The sequence below is a fragment of the Heterostelium album genome, assembly GCF_000004825.1.
Source record: "Heterostelium album PN500 unplaced genomic scaffold PPL_scaffold3, whole genome shotgun sequence".
NCBI classification, from domain to species: domain Eukaryota; phylum Evosea; class Eumycetozoa; order Acytosteliales; family Acytosteliaceae; genus Heterostelium; species Heterostelium album.
Genome location: NW_008805065.1, coordinates 1,938,223 through 1,963,714, shown reverse-complemented (window position 1 = coordinate 1,963,714; position 25,492 = coordinate 1,938,223). Strand labels below are relative to the sequence as shown.

Sequence of the window (25,492 nt, the reverse complement as noted above, 5' to 3'; positions counted from 1 at the left end):
TGTTATTAAATAAAATTTTTATACATTTTACATTGTTGGAAATCTCAGTATTTATACTAAAATTATTACATATAAATATATTAAAAAATGCCACATTGACACTTATCCATATCCATATATGGAAAATTAATTAATTTCCATTTTTGAACTTCAATATCTACGTAGTCGATAAAAAACTGTGAGTTTGCTGGTCTGATCGAATTTTTATTCAAACCTAAAGGATCAAGAATGGTTCTTTTACAAAAGTTATTTATCAAAACATAGAAGAAATGAGTTTAAAACAAGTTCCTTGATTTCCAAAACAATAAACCAAATATTCTCTAGAATAAAAGAATGAAATTGTTCAAATCTAGAAAAAGACAAAAATTTGTGGTGTGCACCATATATTTGTTTTTTTTTGTGAATTTCATCAATTTTTTAATCTAAAAAACTTCAAATTTGGATTGAGGTCACATATCGATACAATTTTAATAGTATCAATACCTTAATGATCGAGTAAAAAATCGATACCAATCGTCATTAATTAGAAGAATATGATATTTCTTAAATTTTTTAGGTTTAACAATTTACAAAATTATTAAAGTATGAAAGAACCCAATTTTACTTTAAAAAAGTTGATCAGTGAAAAGAGTGTAAATACTATTATATCTTTCACTAAAACAATTTCTATACTCTAGAGTCTTTGATTTTTAAGTAAGGATAAGAAAGTTTCTTTTGAACCTGAGATGAAAGTAAAGAATAGAGAATAAATATTATAAAATTCTAAAACAATTCAAAAAGGTTTGAAAAGAAAATGATATATCCTTAATTTAATTTTTAATTTTCAAAAATTAATTATCTTTATTTTTTTGAATTTTCAATAACAAAAAAAACAAATGATATCCAAGCTTTATCTGTTATTAATTTTTAAATTTAATAACCACAGATAGTCGAAGTAAACAGTAAAGCCTCGAAATTAACTTAATTTTTGATATTTAGGAAAAAGTACTTTAGAATAATTTTATTTTCAAAAAGAATATTAAAGGTGTAAGAATATTTTTGATTGATGAATTAATTATATGCCATGAGTTAGATTCTATATGATAACAATGAATTGCCTCTGGATCTATGTTGAAAATATAAATGACATCACCTTTGATTTGACTATTTGGTTGATTTACATATGCCATTCTAATTGTTGATTTTTTATTGAGGAAACAAGGAAGATTTGTTATTTTGGTGCATGTTTTATCGATAACAGATATCTTGTATATAGATTTCTTTGTTGATATATAGACTGATCGATTTCTATCATAGATACCGTAATGAAGTTTTCTTGAAATTACTTTCTCATATGAATAATGTAAGTCCATTGTGTATTTTTCTTGATCCAAAAGTTGAATTTGTTTGGTTGAGTTATTGAAAAAATATATTGAATTGTCAATGAATATAGGTATACCACTTACATGTGATTTTAATGTTGAAACACTTGATGACTTGTCATTAAGATTCCATTTCAACATATAATTTTGCGAATATTCTGAATAAAATATATAAATAGTGTTATTCTTGGAGTCGTGACACGAACTAGTTATATTCGGAACTGACTTAATTAAAGACTCTTTCTTCCATTTACTATCTTGAAATGTGTATAATGAGTTATCACATATCAAAGAAGTGCGCCCATTTACTGATAGGGTATAATAACTATTTGAAGTTGGTGGATCAACGTTGCTTATAGTTTCGTTTGCAAGATCCAACTTAATCCATCCATCACTCTTATGAATAACTAAAAACTTTCTGTTCTTGTCATACAAATCGTTTAATTGAGGAATACTTGAAACAATACTGGTTCTAGCTTGTTCAGAGAACTTTACTTCATACTCAATTGGTAATCGGATTGAAATTGATGGTTTGAGCTGTGTAATGTATCCCATACATTCAATAAGTTGCTTTTGGTCGATTGGTTTGTCACTCTCTCGAACTGACTTTGGAAATAATGATTCATTTTTCAAAAATGATTCTAAATTTGAACAATGACCAACTGCATCAAACAGCTTATTGATATCATCTTCGACAACCCTGATACTGACTATTTCCTCGGTAACCATTTCCTCCACTTGCTCACTGATAGTGGTATCATCATTGTTGTTGTTACTTTCTTGTACTGTTTCCACTGTCATTAAGTTGGTAATCTCCAGACCCATTGACTCGATGACATGTTTTGTTGTTTGTATCTCTTTAACTAAATCAAGAACTAACGGAACTGCATTGTCAATCTCTGAAGTCACTTGTTTCTTGATCTTATGCTCCTCTTGAATGAGAAGATCGTGAAGTACTTTGTAGAACTCTGCTATCTCGGTCTCTGTCTTTCTGAGTGATTCAACTGTTGTTGTTGTATGTTTCAATTGTTTCCAAAGATATTCGATCTTTTTCATATAGAAACGATTGCTTTCCTCTTCTACTCTCATTTTACTGTTGGTACAAAATGTATGTGTTTGATGTGTACTGACGATACATTCATTACAAACTAACTGTTTACAAGTTGAACAATAAAATGTAAAAGGTTGTTCCCAATGATCTTTACAAAAATCCATTCTTAAAATATATTATTGTTGATAAAATATGTTATAATTTTAATAAAATTATTTGAATTTAAGAAATGGTATTTTAAGAAACAAATCAATCAAGGATTTTTAGTGAAAAAAAAACAAAACAAAATAAAAAAAATTAGTGGTGAGATGAGGGATAGACATCTTTTGATCGGATCAACGATCTAGATTAATATTTTGTTTCTAGGATTTGTGCACTTCCCTGATGAGGGATTTGATTTTAGATATTTAGATCAAGTACAATTTAGCAACTATTGTTATTGTTCGAATATTAAAATTTTAAAATTATAGAATATACTATTATTTATTTATTTTTAAATTTAATGTTATCTTTAACTATTAAATATCATGAGTTTGTACACTTGAATAAATTGGTTCATCATTCATTGATGGTATCGATAATAATTTTTTGAATTGGAACAAAGAGAATCCAATGATCACTAAACAAAATACTAGAACATAAGGCACCCAGTATAGAGGTGTTTCTTTCGCTGGTAGGCAACAGATTCTTGGAACTTGATCAGCCGATGGCTTGTGTAATGGCTGATCCTCTACATCACCAAAGACATTACGGATCCATGTTTTATGAGTGAACGGATCTTGCTCGATTTCAATCACTCTTGCACCCTGTGGATACTTTGGATCGTATGAACCATATCCAGTCTTTCTTCCATAACCAAGATCCAAACCTTTGTAGTTACCATGGTAGTCATTTCTATGATCATGACCAAAGTACAATGCTTTGATATCACCTCTCTCCACAATAGTATCCACAAATTTCGACTCACTGGTAGTATAACAACATGCTTGAGTATCACCGAAATCACCATACACTTCATATTCATTCCAAAGGTCAACGGCTTCAATTGGTGGGATATGAACAAAGGCAACTGATGGTGTCTATAATATTTTAACAAAACATGTTAATTATTTGATTTTAATAAAAAAATAGATTAATCGATTTACTTACCTTATTATAATATTCACTTTGTTCCTCGTACCAACGAACTTGCTCCTTATAAACACAACCCCAATAACTATTCTCATCACAATCTTCATTGTCACTATCAAAGATATAAACCAGTGAAGCAATGTCATCTGATTTTGAATTGGTTATTGGTAGAATATAGTTTGCAGCACCAACACCATAGACTTTACCATGTTGAGATAGACTACCATTGTATGATAAATCTAAATCCATCAACATACTACCTGTATAGGATCCTTCAGCATCATGATTTCCAAAAGTAATTGCCCATCTAAAAAAATAGTGAAAAATCAATAAAATTTGTTAATTATATTCTTGTTTTTTTATTTTTTATTTATACTTACGGTATATTTCTATCTCTCATTGGTTTAGTTAATAATTCCCATGAATGATGATATCTTGACTCATTGAAAAAGTTTTTATTATATCCACTTATCATATCACCAGATAGGATTACCAAATCTGGCTTTTCGAAATCCAATAATTTATCTATAAATTGGAATTTTATTAATATTTGTAAAATAAATAAAAAATTGATACATTAATAATACATACTCTGAGCTTGGTGATTTAAAGAGTCAAAGGAATTGAATTCACCATAATGTAAATCGGTAAACATTATCTAAAACAATTAGAAGAGAAAAGAAAAGAAATAATAGTTATAAATATTTAAATATTTAAAATTAAAAATAATTTAATTAATAGTTAAATATTTAAAAAACTATTTATAATATTACAATTTTAAATTTTCCATCGGTTCTAAATTTTAGTTTGGATTCATATTTATAAATAGGATTTTGATTCTCTCCATTGATTATGGAAATATATAAAAATGTTGAAATAAAAAAGAATATTAATGTTAAATATTTTTGTGAAATCATTTTTAAATATAAAAAATATAAATAATATACAATATAAATAAGTTGAAAAGATAAATAAATAAAAGAATATATAATTTAGATTATGAAGAATGAATGAAAATACACTCTTTGGTCAACTCAACTTTTATTATTGACAAAAAGTATCATTCTTCTTTTCTTTAAATTTTTCAACTTTCTAAAGGAGCACACATCATTCGCTGATAAGTGGAAGTAGTAAAACTATTGAATTAGTGTATGGAATCAAATCATTAGTAAACAGAAAGAGAAGTAGAACATGTGTACAAATTTAATATGATTCCCAAAAATAAAGAGTGTGGGTCAAAAAAAAGGGTTTATATCACAGTACTCAGAGAGTTTGATCATTTCATTCATTAATTTTATTTTGATCAAGTCGACTGTGAATATATAGGGTGGTGAAAATATTTAAATGATGTATAAAAATAAATTTTGTGCATGTTTGATGTGTGTTAAAATCACCAAAAACATTTTTTTTTGGAAAATCTCTGCAAACAAACAAACACCCGAGCTAACACCGAACTTAATACTTTTACCTTTTTACATTTAAGATTTTTCAATAGAAACACCCGAATCACTCTGATCAAATAAACAACCCACGAAAATAAAAAAGATTTTTTGATTTAATATAAAGTGCAAAGACCAAACACAAAAAAAAAACCCAAAATAAAACAGTCTCTTTCCAATAAAGTGATGTGTTTTAAAAACAAGAAAAAGAAAGTAAAAGCTGATTCAAAAATAAATCAATTTGAAAGTCCTGCTCCTGATAGGGTCTGACATCTCGTTTTAATGGGTTAAATCAAGTACAAATAATATAATATATTTAGTGTTAATTTAATATCAATATATATATATATATGAGTTGAGTTGAGTTGTTTTTTTTAATTCAAATGGAAACAATACTATACTATTTTGATTTCTTTTATTTGTTGAGTTAATTTATTTGTTTTTTTTCTTTTATTTTTTTGTTAGTTTTTTTATTATTACTTTTTTTACTTTTGATTTTTTATGGACATTTCTTTTCAACTAGAGGACGACCAAACTCTTCCCATTCCGATTTACTCATCCACATCTGTTGGAAGGTACCGAGTGAACCCAAGATAGAACCACCGATCCAAACACTGTATTTACGCTCGTTAGCGCTGGGCACAACGAACTTCACTTTACCGAATGCCTGTGAGAGATCACCGAGCTCCATGTAGAGACGATCTGAGAATCCTTGGAACAGTGTGTTACCACCGGACAACAAGAGATTGGCAATCAACTCCTTTCTGATGTCGGTATCGCACTTTTCGACACTGTCATAGATCATCTTGGGCAGTGGCAAGTAATTGTTGGTCTCGTCGTTCAATGACGTCGGATTGAACATCAACTCTGGTATTTGGAAACGATCGGATCCTACCTCCAGTAAATTACCATCCGGTAACTCGTATGGTACTGTTGCAATATTTATACTATTATAATAAAAGAGTAATTATTAGTTGTATGTTTGTTTTGTTAGCGTTTATATATATATACTACTATAATAGTATATTTGATGATATATTCTCTACATACTCATCACCAACGGCACCGTTTGATACTCTAAATGATGATTCTTTTAAATCTCTAATTGTTTCTAATGATACATAGCGTCTGTACGATTCTGTCAACTCTGGCGACTCGATAACCGATACATTGTACTCCGGATGCTTAATCTCTGTCTTTTTGATAAGATTATGTGGATTGATCCTAATATTCTTTTGTGATAACACTCTATAGTATTCTGAAGATAGTTTATTACCTGCAAGATTGGATTTAATAATTGCTATAATTTGGTGTTGTTGTTGTTGTTGTTGTTTATTAATAGTAATAACAAAAAGATAAGATTAGTTTAGTTATAATCTGAATTGTATTGTTAGCATCATTCATGTATCATGATAATATATTTACCATTCTTTATTGCATAACCATCGTGAACAGGTACAATAGATGTCATTCCACCACCTGAATCCAAAACGAGTGACGATGCTTTACAACTTGCGAAAGAGGTGAGTACGGCATTCTTTGAGATGAACAATGCCGGTGTATGAAACTTTTCAAACATCAACTCTGCAACTTTCTCTCTGATCTGTCTGGTGTTGAATGATGGCTCTGCCAACAATATAGGATGTTCATTCGGGTTGATATTCAATCTCTCTCTGAATGCATGATTCCAAATCTTCTCCATTGCTTCCCAATCTTTAACTGTAAAATAAGCAAATCATCATATTATATAGATCAAATGTGAATAGGATGTGTGTGTTAACAATAGTTTAATCAATCTCTATCTATTAAAGTAAAGTACAACATACTTAAACCATCTTGTAAAGGATTCTGTATCTCCATATGTGGTCGTTTATAGGTGATAGAGTTTGTACCGATATAATATGTTTTCTTAACGTCTTGATCCATGTCTTGGTCTTCACCGATTCCCTGCTCTCTACTTCCAACCATACCATCTTTACCAGAGGTATAGGTCACTCCAACATCCTAAAAAATATAAACACCAATTTGGATAAGTTTAACACATCATATATATATGAATAAACAAACTATTGAATTTGAAGAAAGATATCTTTATAGATAGATATACTTACGGTTGGGAATATTGCTTTTGGTGAATCTTCACCTGCATAACCACCTTTACTATAAGATGTACCGACATCTAGTACAACCGCAGAAACATCGTCACCTCCACCATACATCTTTGTTTATCTAAATAATAATCTTTATAAATAAATAAACAAATTAAATAAATAAATAAATATCTATAAATGAATAATATATATCTATTTATAGTAATTAAATTAATGAAATTAAAAAATTTTAATTAAATCAATCAGATCGCTAGTTAATGAACTCAATAATAATTAATCGTTAAAGTTTTTTTTGAAACAACTGTTTATTTTTTAAATTTTTAAATTTTTAAATTTTTTTCATTTATATCTTCTAATTTATTTTTCTATTTAAAATAACAATCAATCATGGTATAATAAGAAAATGTATACTATCTTATAAAACAACTATCTTTTTTCTATGATTTATGATTATGTTTTGCAAATTCTGGAAGTTCATTCCAGTAGTGCGATTTTTTTCAAAATTAAAAAAAAACTCCAGAAAAAAAAAAAACAAAAAAAAAAAATAAGCTCTATACCAGAATGTGGAGTGGAATGATAATAATACCTTAAAGGAAATATTTAAAATTGAGAAAAAGTGTTGTTGGTTGTTTTCAACATATAAATATATAAATATTTTCAAAGAGCTTTTTTTCTTTAAATTTCTCTTATTATTATTTTTTTTTTTTTTTTTTTTCAATATCTTGAATCAATATCAATATTATTTTTATAATATTTTTATAGTAATACTACTCATAAATATCACCATTCATCTTTGTTCAAATTCAATTCAATTTCAAATTTGAATTTAAATTTTTATTTATATTTATTTTATATATATATATATAATATAATATAACACAGACAAACAGAAACAGACACAAAACAAAAACAACAACACACAACACACAATAAAATTTACATTATAAATAAATTTTGAAAGAATATTTAAAACAACTATCAGAAAGTTTGTTGCTATCAGATAATAAGAATAAGATTACATTATAAAAAGAGTTATAATTATAATTATTATTATCATTTTATTCAGAGTTGTCAAACAGCTAAATAGGTTAAACTATTAATTTAATGCAAAAAAATTAATAGAAAAAGTAGATAAATTTTATTAAAGGAATAAACCCTCAGCACCATTAGATTGAATAACATATATACAGCGGAGCTACAATTCACCACAACACCAATAACAGTAACAAACAACAAACAGACATTCACTAAACGACAGCACCATTAGTTTAATTTTAAATTAAGTTTTGCAAAGCAAAGTAAAGTAAAGTGGTCTTGTAATTTCTTTTTCAGATATAAATTTAATTATTTATTATTATATAGATAACCTAGTTTGGTTTTATCATTATTTAAATATTGGTTTTTTAGTTAGAAACTTGTCAATCAAATTTTCTAAAAACCTAAAAAATCATAATAGTAATAATTCAGGCAAATTAAAGTTACAAAAGCCTAGCATTTTTTTTTGTGCTCAGTATCATTCATTTTTTTTTGTCGAAAAACAGACTCTTGCACAAACTTTTCCATCCTTAGTTTGTTTCCCCCCACATCACCCAACCTACAACACAAAAATAGTGATTTTAATCATTTTTTAACAAGTTTTATTTTTTTCTCAACATTAATAATAATCATCGGTGATTAAACTAAACTCTATTTATTTATATATTTCAACAAAACCCATTATTTTTTTAACAACACAACAACCAGAAATAAAATATATACATATTTAGTAATTTTATTTTTATATATAATAATTATATAATATATATTTATTTATGTTAGTTAATTATTATTATTTTAGTTAAAAGTTTTTTTGAAGAATAATTATTTATTTACTTATATATATATATTAAAAACAAAAATAGAAATAAAAAAATAAGAAAAAGATAGATAGATATAATAACTAGTTATGGAACCAATACCTATGAATACACCACCACCACATTCATCGATATCACCAAGATCGTGTAAATCGATGTGTTCGTGTGAGCTGCTGCTCGAGCACAACGGCGGTATACCGGATATAGAGGAATCGACACCTCCAACTGCATCATCGATCTTGAAGAAACGAATGGTTTCCAACAGCGCTAACTTGGATGGTACCAAGGTGACGATAGAGCACAGCAGCAACAGACCACTCTCACACTCACTGAACACCATTACACAGTCACTGAAAAACTTTACGGAAGCGCTGCCCAATGAAAGTCAGTCTGCATCCGATATCCTCTTCAACTCGTTCGACAATGATAAACTGGCGAGTTCCAATATCAAGATACCACTGTGCACCTGTCAGCAATCGAAAGCCTATCCCTACTGCGATTCAACACACAAGCAATTCAACCAAGAAACAAACAGCAATCTAACTCCAATTTACATAAAGTTTGAAAAGCAACAAAATGACAATAGCAATACAACAAGTAATCAGAAGCAAACAAGACAACTTAGACAATCAACAAACATCAAAAATTTAAATAACAGCAACAGCAATACACTGACGTCGTCTCAACAACAACAACCACAACAACAATTAGTACAAAGTATAGAAAAAGATAGTCTGATAAAAGAACAACAACAACAACAACAACAACAGGATATAGAACAAGAAGTAAAAATACAATCATTACCAAAATATACACCAACAAGTTTGAAAGACCCACTGAATCAAAACAACCATTTCAGTTTAGAAGAGATTTCCAAGCACTGTACTATAGATGACTGTTGGATGATCATACAGAATAAAGTTTACGACATTACAACATACATAGATCGACACCCAGGTGGAAAGCGAGCACTCATTAGATTCGCCGGTAAAGACGGTACTGAAAACGTTCAATTCCACTCAAAGACAATGCTTCAACTCTTAAACAATCATTATTTTATAGGTCATCTGAGGAAAGATCAACAAGCCGTAGAGCCAAGTAGATGTTCTATAATTTAAAATAAATAAATATATTTTAACTATGTAACATTTAAGAAAAAACAAATACAAAAGTGTGTTTTTCTTTGATTATATATAATATTTGTAATATTAAAAACAAATACTTTAATTTATATCATTGTTAATCTTAATAGATAAACAGTACCTCTAGATCCAACAATCGATATTATACCATTCCAAGCAGATATTAAACCTTCTTTCCACCAAATACCTGTATAAAATTTACTCTACATTATTGTTTGTTATCATTGTTAGTTATTATTAACATTCGTTTGTCTAGACAGTTTGATTTGTTAATTACCTTGGCGGCACCAATTAAAAACAATTCGATTTCCGCAGTTATTAAAAACAATGGAAGTACAACACTACTATCCAAACTCCAATTGAAAAAGAATGGGATCAACGGTAATAATCCAAAAATAAAAAATGAAACAAATGCTATTATTCCTATTGTTATTAATAGATATTGAATATGTTAGGTAAAGTTAAACTTAAACTATGATGTTTTTATGTATTTATATAAAGTTAATTCATTGCATACCGTTATAAAAAGGAGTTAGATTTAACTCTGCGGATATTAAATTCAATTCTTCGGCCATCATGATATCGATGAAAAGATCACGGTATTTACTTAATAAAGTTACAACTTGAACCGCGTCTTCGTTTGCCATTCCTTTTTTACAGTAGAGATCGACCATCTCTCGTTGTTCGCCTTCGACATAGTTATCGTACTCCCATGTCTCTCGACGTTTCTCTGATTCGTAAAAGTTGATTTCCAATCGTTTGTTCGATGCCTCTACAAATGCAAACGCCATCGATATCGCAGTGAGTATGGGTATCGTCAGAATCAACACACTCCGATGACTGTCATTCTCTCGATACTGCGAACCCGGTAGTTCAGCAATAAAAGAAAAGAATGTTTCAAGTACAATTACTGTTGCTATACAAATTAACACTGCATACGATCCAAAAGAAATCGATGATTTTAAATATAATAATGTTCCTTTTCTAAATGTTATACTAATATTGTTGTTGTTTTATTAGTATTCATTTTTTGACTATATATAAAACACACTCTACTCTACTCTACTCTACTATACTCTCTTCTTAACCCCTCTAATACTACTTCACTAATATACCTTTTATGTGGTTCATCATCTATTTTCCTAGGTACATGTGCTTCGATTGATTTTGCAACATCGTTGTTTTTGAAAGCTACTTGTGCATTTGTATTTATTAAACTATCTAAAAGAGGTGTTGTTGTTTGTGTTGAATTGGCTTGATTTGTTGATCTTAGTCGCAGTGAATTTATCATGTCTGTTATTAAAAATGTATATTATATAAATGATTTTTGATATATATGAATGTTAAATTGTCTTATTAGTATGATGTTAACAAAACTATTATGTTTTATTATATTTTATTATTATTATTATTTATTGTTGTTATAAATATATATTGTGACAAGTTGTTGTTGCTGTTGTTGTCTATGAAGTTTTATGTGGGCGAGGAATAGAATATTTGTTTATCTTTTTATTTGTTTTTTTTTTGTTTTTTGTTTTTTTTAAAGATCACCAATAATAATAATTTTTAACAATAAAAAGAATTAAAATTTTAATTTTGCAAATAATGTTGTTTTGATTATATCTGAGTCTTAAGATAGGATCAATAATAATAATTAATTATAAATATATCGATAAATAAACTTTACGTCATGTAAATAAATGTTTAGGTTTTAAAAAAAAAATATTAAAAATTAACGGTCACGTGAATGAACATCAAATTTAAATTTGAATAGTTCTCCATTTTCTGAAGTCCGATTGATCTTAATCTTATTTAATTTTTTGATTTTTTTTTTATAACTAAATATTTTTTCATTAAACCTTAAAAATGAATATGTTGGTTTAAGTAAAGTTATTATTTTTTGTAAAAAGCATAGCATATTGTTTTTTTTTTGGTTAGATTGTTTGACCAGATTTAATAGAATGTCTATTGCTGTTGTTAATAGAACACTGATCAATGTTGTTCTTTATATTGTTGTTGTTGTTGTCGTTTATTATAGATGTACACATATTGTTGCAACAAATATTTAAATTTGGTTTAGAAAGTATTGAGCGAGATCATATTGTTTGCAGTGTGTGTGTAAGAGTGTTGGATGTGTTGTGTTGGGGTGGTCTGTGCGTGTTATAGTTTCATAACCCGCTATCGTGTGACTGTTTTGTATGATCATAGTGTTATTTATAAAGTGCATGTTCCAAAAGTATTGTTGTTGTTGTTGTTGTTGTTTTGTTGTTTGCCAATTGACTTTATTAAAATAATGGTTAATTGTTCACATGTTTAGATGTAAGTTTTTAATTTAATTGGGTGGAGGATGGATGATGATGAAAACCAATTCATTCTCATATATATCTAAATATGATGAACCAAACTGATTCCAATTTACCAAAAAGTAAATAAGAAGCACCTGGAATTGATTAAACAAAAAACACACAGTCACCAAATTATTTATACAACAAGCATTGTATTATATAAGTATACTTGATTGATTCATTCAAGTTTGGTTAATATGTTGGAGATCAATCGATATGGTAGAGTGCACTGCTAATTATATTATACTGATTGATTGCAAAAAATGAAACTGCTGCTTCCTTACTTTTAGCTCCGCTATATTTACTTCTTACTATTTCTACTGCAATTGTTTGGCACACCTGCTATTGCTCACTAATGAATTGATTTGATTAATTTAAAATTTATTTAAAGTACAACGAACTCTTCCTCTTCTATTTAAACTGATAAAAATTGTTTTTGAAAGATGTAAATAAATAAAATTTATATAAATATTTATATTTCAATACCTATATCTATTTAATCTAAAAAAGTATTTATTTATATATTCTTTATTTATTTTTGTATAAGCATTTCATTTTTAATTTATACCTATTCAATATTCATAGGTTCATAGGTTTACATTACAACATCCAACATTTGAATCACAGATAAATTGGATTGAAGAAATTTATTGAGTGAAGCTTTTCGATTTCAACAATCAAAAAAAAACAAAAATAGTGATTATGTCATCAAGAAAATTGGAGGAAACAATAACCCATTCTCATGAAGTTTCAGACACGAAAATTCATTTGGAGTTGGAAAACCGGTGCCAATGTAAGGATAGCGATAAAGATGACAAATCGATGATTCAATCAATTATTGCGAATTCAAAGAATTTGAACTTGAATGACAACGATGTAATTATTGGTTGTGATTCATCTACTACTCTTCCTTCTCCAGCTCTCGATCAAGACAGCGATATCAGTACTGACGACAGCAATAGTAGTCCCGCCAGCAACCCTACCAGTGGTAGTCTGATGATGGGCAACTCTATCATCGATGCAGAGACCGAGGTGATCTGCAGTAAATGTAATTGTAGTAAATTGATACCTCTGAAAATTCAAATGTACAGTCCTTACACAGTGAGAGGTCTGAAAAAAGATGTAGTCTACGAATATTGTACGTGTGGACAAACCAAGAATCAACCGTTTTGCGACAAATCACATATCGGAACAAAGTATAAACCTATAGAGTTTACACTCGACAGAAATCAGAGTATGTGGTTACTCTGTGGTTGTCGATATTCCCAACGACCACCTCACTGTGATGGATCGCATACTAATTTACCATTCAATCCAAAACACACTCCATGTAAATGTCCAACATCCCAACTAAGTGAAAATTGGTAAAACAAATACTTAATTATAATGTAAATAAAACAACAATACACTATCTATCATATTGTCGATATTTAATAGATTATGAAAGACAATTAATATTAGATGTTATCTAAAAAGTTTTAAACGATTATCTATTTGTAAATTTTATAACCATTTAGAAAATATTGAGTTTGTAAGTATTTGATAAAAGTAGATTAATAGTAAATCTTTGATTAACCTAATCAAATATGTCTATATTTGGTTAATATGATTTTATTATTATTATGATCATGTGACGAATAATTCTTATGTGGCTTATAGATAAATTTTTGATCAAAAAAATTTTTTGTTCCAAATTTGGAGATTAATCAGATGGGATGACCGAAATTAAACTGATCATAATTTCATTATAAGTTATGAATACTTTATTATTTAAAAATATATCATCAAAATATATATCAAATTCAATTGGAGTAAGATGTTCAAGTTTTGTTGGTAATAATAGATATTTCTCTAGTAGTAAGGTTACTGCTTCAGCTGAACCACCATCATTGATCACATCGATCGAGCAATTCAAGACAAACTATGATTTCAAGAATAATAAAGTGAGAATATTCAGTGGAATGCAACCAACTAGCGGTGGTCTGCATCTAGGAAACTATGTAGGTGCTATGTTGAATTGGGTAGAGATTCAAAACACTATACTGTCGGGTGATAACAACCAGCAGCAACAGCATGATATTCTCTTCTCGATAGTCGATCTTCATTCACTTACAAATAAAGCGGTTACACCAGAGCGTCTACGAGCAAACACACTCGATGTTGCCATCGAATATATATCATGTGGAATCGATCCTACCAAAGTAATTCTATTCAACCAATCACAGGTATCTGCACACGCAGAGTTGCAATGGATACTAAGTTGTCACACAGCCATTGGAAGACTTGAGAATATGGTTCAATATAAAGTAAGTTTAGATCTAAACAGCACTTGTTAATCACCTTCATTTCATTTCGATTAGAATTAACAACAAAACAATACAATAATTATATATATAGGAAAAGAGTAAGAAGAATACATCTTCATTAGTTCAAAATACATATGGTTTGTTGGCATATCCAATTTTGATGGCTGCAGATATTTTACTTTACAAGTAAGTTGGTTGTTGTTGTTGTTTGTCGTTTATCATTATAACCACAACTACTAATATGATGTAATAATAATAATAATAGAGCATCACATGTACCAGTTGGAGAAGATCAAACACAACATGTCGAGTTGACTAGAAAGATAGCATATGCATTCAACTCACATCATAAAGTAGACTTTTTCACATTGCCACAGATCGTCAATTGTACAGAGACCAAGAGAATCATGAGTTTGACCGATGCCTCTACAAAGATGAGTAAATCAGATCCCTCTGAGAATTCGAGAATCAACCTGACCGACTCTGACAAGATCATCACCAACAAGATTATGAAAGCAGCTACCGATTCGACCGTGGGAGTATCTTATGACCCAGAGAATCGTGCAAACATTTCCAATCTTCTTTCGATAGCATCGGCTGCCACCGGTGCACCTATCACCGACATTGCACATGAATTCAAAGATCAATATCACAGTAAATTCAAAGAGTATCTCGCACAACAACTCTGCAAAAAGATTACACCTATTCGTGATCAAATCGAATATCATCGTGCCAACCCAAAGCAAGTAAAGGAATACCTCCAACTTGGTTCTCAACGTGCAAATCAACTTGCACAAAACAATCTTAAAGAAATTAAAGATCTCATCGGATTATATTATTAATAATAATATACAATCAAATAATCATATAATAATAATATTATAAACATATATATGTTTATAAGAGTTTAATTTAATTCTAAAGAAAGTTTATAATATTATGATTATAAACTCTTTATTTAATTTTATTATCATTTGAGCAAGTTACATTGGATTGATTGTACGATTTATATTTAATAAAATGTTGAATTGAATGAAGTTGATGTTTGATTAGATTGAGATATAATTATATGTTTAAATACTATTAATTTAATATATCTTTGTTTGTTTATAAACAATATCAATAAAAAAATATTTTGATTTGTTGTTTGTTTTCTTCTTTTTCTTTTGTAAATACATAAAACAACTACACATTAATTATGTTATTCTATTATAAAATGATAGAATAGAATAGAATAGATTAAAAGAGTAGTGAAAGAAATAATATAATAATAATAAAAAAATAGTTATTAAATCCAATTAAGTTATGGGTTGGATTCAATTGTGTGATGATTAATTATGCTTTATCAATTAGTTCTTGAAGACCAAATTTAGTTCTAATAAATGGTCGGACATCTTCAGCTTCTTTCAAAGATTCTAAAAATGAAATTAAAGTCATAAGCTCCTGATCGTTCTTGTCTTCGTACCAGCTCTCGATTGGTATACCGTTGTCAACTTGGAATCCAAACGATTGTGGTGAGTTGTCTACGATGACCACCTGCGAGAGATCTCTACCAAGAATCGATAGATCTTTCAAATAGGTGCCATCGACACAAACACAAGAATCTCTATATAATCGATATCTAAATATTATTATTATTATTATATGATTAGTTTGTTAGTTAATTAAATTATGTAATTAATTATGTTAATATTTAATTATTACTACTTACTTTATATGTTTATTTGGATCGATCATGTTGAGCAGTTTGTTTGCATAGACTTCCTGTGAAGCAGTAAATATAATTAATTCAAACAATGACGATGCCTTTGAGAGGAAATCCTCAAAGAACGGTCTCTTCTTTGCAAATACTTTGTATTCTACATTGTTAAAGGTTACGAAAAACGTGAGGTCTGGCTCGTCGATTGGCTCGGTGCTGCAGTGTACCAATGTTTCATCGAGGTCGAGCACCAGTGAGATCTTTGGAGTCTGTTCGTCTTTGGGAGGCAGCATACAACGATTACTGGGAGGTGTAATTGAGCTTTGCGACAGTTGCTTAATGAACAGCCATGGGTTGAATTCTTGTTCCTCTTCCTCCTCCTCCTCCTCTATCTCTTCCTCAGGCACAGTTCTCTCTATTGATTTTCTTAGATCATGATCGACTTGTGGTAAACTATGAATAAAAGGAACACATACTAGAAAAAAATAAAATAAAATTAGTAAATAATAATAATAATAATAATAATATTATAGCAATAAGTTATGTTTTTTAATACTTACTATTTGATGAACTCTCATTACTACTACTACTGTAGGACTGAGGTGAAAACAAAGAAGTTAAAATATTATTTGAATTATCTACACTATCTACATTATTGTCAACACTGGAACGGACCAATTCTCCTCTTAATCCAGTGCTGTTTTCATTGTCAATGACCGATTGATCACTCACATTGTTATCATTGTCTGATATTTGTTTATTTGTATTTGTACATTGATCTTCGTTTTCCAAGAATGGTAAGATTTCATCTTCTTTATATATAAGATAATAAAGAAATGTTAGTAAAGTATCTAAAGAAAAATACGTAAATTGTAATTACCTTTTGTTAAATCATTACAAAACACTTCTACGGCATTCTCGTCGACCTTGGATTTCATTGATGGCAATGATGTTGTCAAGCCTTCATCCAAATAGGAAAAAAATAAATTATTGGTTGGTGAAAACGATTTGAAACAGGATTGTTGTTGTTTATCATCAATTATTGTGGAAATGTTACTGTTGGAAGTGGTAGTGGTAGTTGTTGTGGTTGTAGTGGTGGTAGTTGATGATGATGATGTTGAGGTCAGGTTTGGCGATGGTTCATTTTGTCTACAACGCTTTCTTGGTTGTATTGAATCGGAATCGGTGGAACTATTAATGGAATTGAGTGTTGGTGAAGAAGTGGTTGATGACGATGATGAACAAGATGATGATGAAGTAGAAGATGTTAAATTGTGTTTTAAACTATTATTATTGTTGTTATTATTATTATTATTCAATTGTTGTTGATTACCACAGTTTTGAACCGATTGTTGTATTGAATTCTCTTCTACTTCTTGCAATAGTGAGTTTGTTAATGTGAAAGCCAATGAATCGTTATGAATTTTATAGTATTCAGAATCTACAAAGTTTGTTAAATCCTATTATCGATAAAAATAATTTGTCAGTTTACAAGTTGTAAATTTTAAATTGTATAATTCCAAAATATATAAATAAAAATTGTAATATTTACATGAAGTATTTCTACTCTTGTTCTTACTCCAGATGACATGTTGATTTACTTATAAGTTGTGGATTGATTTAGTTGGTTTGTTTTTACTTTGTTGGTGTGGTGTGTGTTATAAAAGATTTATTTTAATTCAATCTTCTATTAGTTGGTTGATCAACAGGTGTTTCAAAAAGTAAGTTGGTATTTATAAACTAATTGCCTGATTAATATAGATTATTTGGTTTAAATTTAATTTTTGGTAAGAATTACAATGTTTTAAATTATTATTATTTAAATAAATAGAGGTAAAAGTGAATGGCGGTAATTGGTACTTGTATATGATAATTAAACTTATAAAAAAATTAATATTTTAAAATTAATATTTAAAATTACAACAACAATATATGTTTAAAGATTTTGTTAAAGATTTATATAAAAAAAAATTATAATAAATTATTAAATTAAGTTAATTAATGTGTGAGATTGATTTGTTTATTATTATTATTGATGTTCTTCTTCTTTAAATTTGAAGATGAAAATAGATTTTAGTTTATTAAATCAAATTATACAAATATGGAGATGAAATGATAATTGATTGATATACAAAATAACAATTGAAAATTTATAAGATAAAATACAAAAATAATAATAAGTTATCAACAAAGATAGTGAACAAATCAAAACAAATAAGGTCTTACTGGACTAAACAGGTAGTGAAATTTCAAAAAATAGTTTAGAGCTATAATTATTATTATTATTATTATTTATTGTGGCGATATTTATAAATATTTAATTGATTTGATGGGTTTGGTTGGAGTCGAAAACAAAAACAATTGGAAAAAGAAAATCAACAACAATAATGACAACAATTATATATTGTTTGTTATTATTATTATTTTTATTTATTTATTTATTATTAATAAATTGAAATAAATTAAATAATTTTTTTTTTTTGATAATTTAATTTTGTTTCAAAAATATTACTGTTGGAATACACCTTTTGATATATAACAAAAAAACAAAATTTAGTTTGTTGGTGTTTATGTTGTGTTGTTATTGTTGTTTGTTGGTTGTATCAAGTGTTGAGAAAAACAGTGAAATTAGTTTATGTGTTATGTGTTGGCTTGGTGTTGGTGGCGATTGTGGTGGTGCAATTATAATTGGTAGATAGGTGTAGTAATAAAAGTATTAATTGGTTATTGATAAGCGGATATCTATCCTTATGGTGTTTGTGAGAGAGCAGTAGTGGTGGTAGTATGAGTGGTTGGTGTGCTATATATGTTATTTTGGAAAAAATAAAATAAAATAAAAGATATTAAGGAGAGCTGCTGTTTGTTTACATAAAATATATAAAATAAATATACAAATAAATTGAATTGAATTGAAAGTAATTATTATTATTTAATTAATAAGAGGTACTCAAACTAATTAGATAGATAGATAGATAGTTGGTGTATGAGTGTTCAATAGCAATAATAAAACCAAAAACAATACAGCAGAAATCAAAAACAAACAACAACAACAACAAAGAAATAACATTAACCCACGCCTTTATTTATCTTATAATCAATCGTCAAACAAACAAACACACATCATCATAAAAGTTACCCCACCATTTAAACCAGTAAAAATAAACAAACACACACACACACACACACATACCACTAAACTGAAAAATAACTTTTATACTTGAATATAGGAGTGTGAGATCACTAAACCACTAAAACACACACACACCATCAATCTCTCAAACCACTTAAGCTAACTCAAGAGCACACAAGATCATAATAATCATGAGTTTTTGAGCTACTTTACTTTTTATAGATTTGTAGTGAGAATTGGGATTGTTTGTTGTGTGTGTGTGTGTGTGTGGTGGTAAATGAGATCAAAATAGTATCGAAGAACCTCTTTGTGTTTGCATGTTTAGAGATGTGTGTGTTAAGTTTGTAAAGAAAAAGAGGTTTTGCCTATAGTGTGACAACAGTATTGTCGTTGTTTCCAACAAGACTACCAACGATAATAATCACTTATATAAATTGAGTTGGATTTCCAATGCCAACATAAAAAGAACAATTAAAACAAAAAAGTGTCATAAGTATATTTGTGTTATTGGAGTCAGATATATCATGATTGTTTATATGTAAAAGTGAGGGGTATGTTTGTTGTTGTGTTTGGATTAGATTGGTTAATTACATATGTAATAAAGTAAGTATATTAAATTTTGATGTGTGTCCGTATGCCAATCTGAAGAATATAAAACAACAACTTACTACTACTAATGTGGTGAGTGAGTAAGTGAGTGTGGGTGATATCTAATATTTAGTGGAAACCAACACTGTCTTAATAGTTAAAAGAAAGACGATGTTGATATTGATGAAATGAAACTCATATGAGTAGTACTAAATTATATGATCTAATGCTATTGTTTAATCAAACCCAAAACAATCAACAACGGTAGTTTAAATTTTAACCTGTGATTGGTTGACTAATTATATGTTTGATGATTTAAAACCAATTATTTAAATAATACGGTTTTTGTTTATGATATGACTGATGTTTGATTTGATTGATTTGTGTGTGGTAAATGGAAATTCACTTTGAATTGGAATTAATTTTATAGATAAAGATAAAGCTACTATTCATTACCAACACATTGTTGTGAGAAACTGTTACCTGTTTAAGGATGATACTGGGTGTGATGATCATGTTGGTCAATGTTCATGATGATGTTGATTTTAAAATGAAAATAATATTATTGATGTTGATCAAACCAATCGATAGGTAGTTAGAAATATCGTTATTGGAAAGTGATCCAATAAATTTGAGCAGACATAATATGAAATTATGTAAATTATAATATATATTAATCAACATCATCATCATATGTAAATGTCGAGAATAACAAAACTTAAAATTTCAAAGATAGAAATTAATATTGATATTGCAGTATGTGTCGCATATCTGTAGATGGATTACCATTTTAATAAATATAAATTTTCGATAAATACCAGAGTGCAAAAATAAATTTAAATTAAATGATCTAATTAAATTTAAACAATTAGACTAATATATAATCTAATATTGAAATTGAACCAAAAAGAGAGAGTTCAAAGTTGTTTTTTTTTTTTGTTTTTTTGGAGACGGATGTTGCATTGGCACTTCCTCCGACTTGATTTATTGGTTGTTGAACAAAAAAAAAAGTTTTGATTTTTCAAAAATTGGGAAAAAGTAAAATCATAAAATTAAATGAAAAAAATAAAAGAGAAAAAAATGGGTACTTACAAATTAAAATAAAAGAGAAAAAAAGATAACAATGATAATGATATTGATTAGATATAGATATAGAAGATTGATTGACTAATTGATTGATTTTGAATTATTTTCTTTCTTTTTTTTTTGACTGATTTTATTTATTTATTTATGCTGTTCAGCAGTTCAACAACAAAACACTCAATAATCTGATCTGTCCTATTAAATTACGTAAAGTAGGATTATATTACTATATCAATGAACGACTACGTTAATTTAATAGAATGAATGCAAACTACTATTTACGATAGAGCTGTATCAACACACACAAGTAATATTAAATATATAAAAATAGAAAGATAGTTTGATTTTGATTGATTATTGGTTACTAAATTAAAATCGATTTCGAAATTGTAATTAAATTAAATAATAATAATAAAAAATATATAAATAAATGTATATATGTAGTGTTGTCTTTGGTGTTGGTTGTTGTTGAACAATAAAATTAAAAAAATATAAAAACAAAAAAAATGGTTATCATATGTTGATTAAAGTGGTAAAAATGATAACCACACAATTTATTAAATTTAATTTTAAAATTTCTAATAAACTTTTTTTTGCAGTTGCGTATGTGATTTATTTCAATTCTGATGAAATTCATTTCTTATTAATTTTTAAAGATAAAAAAAGCGCTATAATCATTCTGCAGAAAAAAAAAAAAAATTTTTGGTTTTTTATCAATTTATTTTTATTTTGAAAAAATCATTTAAAAATATAATAGTCGCATTTAGATATTATAATGGTTAAAAGGTGTAATATATATATAGTATATAGTAGATTTATTAGAAATAAAAGATAAAAGAAATTTATATATATATGTTTTATAAAAAAAGTAAATCCAAATAATGAATAGATCAAAAAATCTGATATATTTGCCAATCAATTTTATTATCTAAAGATATTTTCTTGAATTTTGTCAATCAAAGATATGATTACATGATTATCATTATTTGTTCATTTGTCAATCAAAAAAATCAAATTTTGTCAATCAAAAAAAAAAAAAAATTTGTCGTGCCAAACTTTGTCAATCCAAAAATAAATCTATGATTGACAAACTACCTAATAAGCTGTCTTGAGTAGCTCTAAGCCAAAGTATAAAAGGAAATGACAATCCTTACTATTATATTCACTACTAAATATATATCTATTAATTATATCTACAATGTATCCAATTGACACCACTTCTATTTTTAATACTTTCCAAGTTGACGAAGAACTATACAATTTGATTTGTCAACAAAAAGAATGGAGTACCGATGAAGAGTTATTCTTAGACCATTTGAATCTCTATTCAAGCCAAGTGGAGTCAGTCTGGAATCAAAACTATCAAGCAGAGTTTTCCAACGAAACATTCAATGAATATAGTCCTTTCCAAGTTGATGATGTATCATCTCAAAACTCAGAAGAATCCATTGAATATTCTGATAACGGATCACTGGATACCCAAATTTCATATCAGAATGACTTTGAACAACAACAACAACAACAACAATACAATGAAATTATTTATTCCGAAAATCAATTAGACAATGAATCATATTCTCAAGAATCAATCTATTCAACCCCAGAACTTGTAATAGATTTATCACTGGAATTCAATATTGATATCAATTTAGACTTGGTTGGTTTTATACAAACAAATTCTCCTACCGGTTCACCAAAACAAAGTAGAGAAACTTTCAATCCATATAAAAAATCAATTAGAATTACTTTTGAAGATCTAAAATCGAATCAATCAGATGTTGCAAAGAAATATGGAATAAGTACAACAGTCCTTAGTCGTGGATACAGAAGATTTGTTAGAATGATTCAAGAAGGAACACATGTGCTATCAACAAATCAGAGAATTTTAGAGTTCTACCAGAGAAGTGGCTCCGAAAGAAACATTCTTTGGCCTTATAGATCAATACGTCACCAAACAAAATCAAATTTGGAAACTTTGGAATTAATTTGCTCATTGGGGCTAGATATTTATTTTTAAATTAAAAAAAAAATAAAGAAATTATTGTATTTATAAATAAATAAGCTCATTCTTATTGTTGTTTTTAATCTAATAGTATGAACTAATAATATCAATAAAATAAAATAAAAATATTGTTTATGATAGATAAAAAAAAAATAATAATAATCAAACTGTGTGTTTTGGCTATTTATTCTAAATGTGAAAGATTGAGGTTGAGATGAGAGTGAATGAACTGATTCAATAAATAAAGTACAAACTATAACATATAACTAAATAAATGAAATGATTTTCTTTTGATACATTATAATGTTTTGTGGAGAGGAGGGAGAACGAACGAAACGGAGATTGTGTGGAGTTTTTGGAGGTACTTGTTTTGTTATGTATGTTATGTTTAGTGTTTGTTTTATTGTTTACTTGGCGAGCTTCAAAATAATTGGAATGAGGATAATTGCCAAAACCAAAATAACAACTAAAACAATAATAATTTGTAACTATATAAAATAATAACGATTTTAGATTAGTACAACTTGCAAAGACCTCCTCTTCTTGATTAGATTGATTGATTGACTGTCTTACCTTCATATTTCTGCACCACATTTGTCTACGGATGGTGACGGTTTGCTTTTTAAACATTTTGGCATTGTTGTTCATTGATGCTGTTTTGTCTTGTAAATTTGTGGCCTTGTCGTGGTTGTCCAACATAAGTCCGATATTATTGTGCATTACATCCTTTACTTTATCGACCTCTTGCAAAATAGCTTGAGTCTTTGATGGTTGATTTCTAGAATGCGATTAGTTTGTTAGTCAATCATCAATGTTATTTAATATTTATGATACCTACTGTGACATCTTATATAGATTGTTTTATTTATATGTGAAAAAAAAGAGAGGGAGTTTGATTCTTGAGAAAATCGGCAGAGTTATATTAATAAATATACCTAATAATAAAAAATTAAAATTAATAAAAATTTTTCTTTCTAATTTTAAATTCTATTGATTGTGATTATTATTAATTAATTATTGTTGTTATTATTATTATAATTGAAATTATTGCTATTATCTACTACAACTACAACTTTTGTTTTCTTACTAAATAGAGTATATTATTTTTGATTGTTTTATTATTATTATTATGATATTTTATCAATCACAACAAGTGAAAATCAAAACAAAATCAAAAACAAACATATATATAAATAATTAAAAAAAAAAAACAACAATAAAAATAAGTACTTATGTTCTTTTTTTTACATACTCGAATAAACAAAATGTGTTGTTATTTGTTTTGTTGTTGCTGCTGTGTTTGTTGATTAAGTGGTTAGTTGTTGTTATGGTATGAATGACTTGAGTGAGTGAGAGAGAGAGAGTTGAGAATTTAAATTAAGAAATAGCAAATTTGTAATTAAAAAAAAAAAAAAAAATTTAAATAAATGTGTATACGTAGTCAACTTTATATACTATTTTATTTTAGAGAGAGGTGGTATGATGTGTACGGTATGTGGTGGGGATATTAAATTTCCTCAAACACACAAAAACCACTACAAACACCAATAGAAAAGTCATTGTTAAGTGACGCCACTCTATTCAATTACATTCACAACACAAACACAAATATGGTGAGTTGATTGATCTCTTTCTTTTTCTTTATCTCTCTCTCTTCTATGTGCTTATTCTATCTATTTATCTTTCTAATCTATCATTGTTGTTGTTGTTGTTGTTGTGTGTTCTTTTATTAATCTATCAATCTAAAGCTTGATATTATTAATCATCAAATTGATAGTTTTTTAACTTTAAAACTATATTGTATTATTCAAAGGTAAGTTTTTGTTTTTATAATATTTCTATTTTGTTATAAATTAACAATGAATTGATGTTTATTGTTTCTATTGTATGATTAAGTTGAGGGTGACATCATATTGTTTTTATAAGGTGATAAAAATTATTATTATTTAATTTGTTAATTTTTGTAATGTTATAAAAATATAAACCTACACCAAAAAAATATATATATTTATAAATATTGTGTTAAATTAGATAGTGAATTGGGGAAATGAGTGAAAAAGTTTTTTTTTTTTTAAATAAAAAAGAGACGGTTAATTTTTTGAATTTTTTTAATTTTATTTTATTTTTTTAAAAACCACCAGGCGCTGATCATGCGTCTTTTCATTTGATTCCAATAGAATAATTCAATGAATTAATTTGAGTTTTGATTAACATCAAATAATATATTAGTATTATTTTTGAAATCTTA

General features: G+C 27.7%; 9 protein-coding genes across 9 annotated transcripts; 3 read left to right on the top strand and 6 right to left on the bottom strand.

Moving 5' to 3' along the window:
- Positions 1 to 80: 80 nt before the first annotated feature.
- PPL_03355 (B-box zinc finger protein) lies at positions 81 to 2,576 on the bottom strand (the record flags this gene model as incomplete). Its single annotated transcript, XM_020574322.1, has 3 exons — positions 81 to 214; positions 641 to 680; positions 1,161 to 2,576. 3 exons carry the CDS (start codon positions 2,574 to 2,576, stop codon positions 81 to 83), a joined length of 1,590 nt encoding a protein of 529 aa, XP_020436394.1.
- Positions 2,577 to 2,930: 354 nt separating this feature from the next.
- Positions 2,931 to 4,460, bottom strand: PPL_03354 (metallophosphoesterase family protein; the record flags this gene model as incomplete). The annotated part of the gene is made up of 5 exons (XM_020574321.1): positions 2,931 to 3,491; positions 3,562 to 3,850; positions 3,924 to 4,068; positions 4,135 to 4,201; positions 4,317 to 4,460. 5 exons carry the CDS (start codon positions 4,458 to 4,460, stop codon positions 2,931 to 2,933), a joined length of 1,206 nt encoding a protein of 401 aa, XP_020436393.1.
- A 1,021-nt stretch (positions 4,461 to 5,481) lies between these two features.
- Positions 5,482 to 7,201, bottom strand: arpD (actin family protein; the record flags this gene model as incomplete). The annotated part of the gene is made up of 5 exons (XM_020574320.1): positions 5,482 to 5,929; positions 6,033 to 6,282; positions 6,408 to 6,701; positions 6,809 to 6,986; positions 7,094 to 7,201. The coding sequence occupies 5 exons, from the start codon at positions 7,199 to 7,201 to the stop codon at positions 5,482 to 5,484; spliced, it is 1,278 nt and encodes a 425-aa protein (XP_020436392.1).
- A 331-nt stretch (positions 7,202 to 7,532) lies between these two features.
- On the top strand, positions 7,533 to 10,067 carry PPL_03352 (uncharacterized protein; the record flags this gene model as incomplete). Its single annotated transcript, XM_020574319.1, has 5 exons — positions 7,533 to 7,552; positions 8,378 to 8,409; positions 8,456 to 8,499; positions 9,510 to 9,771; positions 9,895 to 10,067. The coding sequence occupies 5 exons, from the start codon at positions 7,533 to 7,535 to the stop codon at positions 10,065 to 10,067; spliced, it is 531 nt and encodes a 176-aa protein (XP_020436391.1).
- A 110-nt stretch (positions 10,068 to 10,177) lies between these two features.
- Positions 10,178 to 11,382, bottom strand: PPL_03351 (uncharacterized protein; the record flags this gene model as incomplete). The annotated part of the gene is made up of 3 exons (XM_020574318.1): positions 10,178 to 10,278; positions 10,609 to 11,075; positions 11,207 to 11,382. The coding sequence occupies 3 exons, from the start codon at positions 11,380 to 11,382 to the stop codon at positions 10,178 to 10,180; spliced, it is 744 nt and encodes a 247-aa protein (XP_020436390.1).
- Positions 11,383 to 12,485: 1,103 nt separating this feature from the next.
- mtrpS (tryptophanyl-tRNA synthetase) lies at positions 12,486 to 15,584 on the top strand (the record flags this gene model as incomplete). Its single annotated transcript, XM_020574317.1, has 5 exons — positions 12,486 to 12,516; positions 13,134 to 13,670; positions 14,189 to 14,742; positions 14,834 to 14,928; positions 15,008 to 15,584. 5 exons carry the CDS (start codon positions 12,486 to 12,488, stop codon positions 15,582 to 15,584), a joined length of 1,794 nt encoding a protein of 597 aa, XP_020436389.1.
- Positions 15,585 to 16,077: 493 nt separating this feature from the next.
- ctdspl2 (HAD family hydrolase) lies at positions 16,078 to 18,032 on the bottom strand (the record flags this gene model as incomplete). Its single annotated transcript, XM_020574316.1, has 5 exons — positions 16,078 to 16,363; positions 16,454 to 16,916; positions 17,002 to 17,253; positions 17,322 to 17,901; positions 17,994 to 18,032. 5 exons carry the CDS (start codon positions 18,030 to 18,032, stop codon positions 16,078 to 16,080), a joined length of 1,620 nt encoding a protein of 539 aa, XP_020436388.1.
- A 4,408-nt stretch (positions 18,033 to 22,440) lies between these two features.
- On the top strand, positions 22,441 to 23,259 carry PPL_03348 (uncharacterized protein; the record flags this gene model as incomplete). Its single annotated transcript, XM_020574315.1, has 1 exon — positions 22,441 to 23,259. The coding sequence occupies one exon, from the start codon at positions 22,441 to 22,443 to the stop codon at positions 23,257 to 23,259; it is 819 nt and encodes a 272-aa protein (XP_020436387.1).
- A 169-nt stretch (positions 23,260 to 23,428) lies between these two features.
- On the bottom strand, positions 23,429 to 24,090 carry sybB (synaptobrevin family protein; the record flags this gene model as incomplete). Its single annotated transcript, XM_020574314.1, has 4 exons — positions 23,429 to 23,473; positions 23,709 to 23,732; positions 23,818 to 24,022; positions 24,083 to 24,090. 4 exons carry the CDS (start codon positions 24,088 to 24,090, stop codon positions 23,429 to 23,431), a joined length of 282 nt encoding a protein of 93 aa, XP_020436386.1.
- Between the last annotated feature and the right edge of the window lie 1,402 nt (positions 24,091 to 25,492).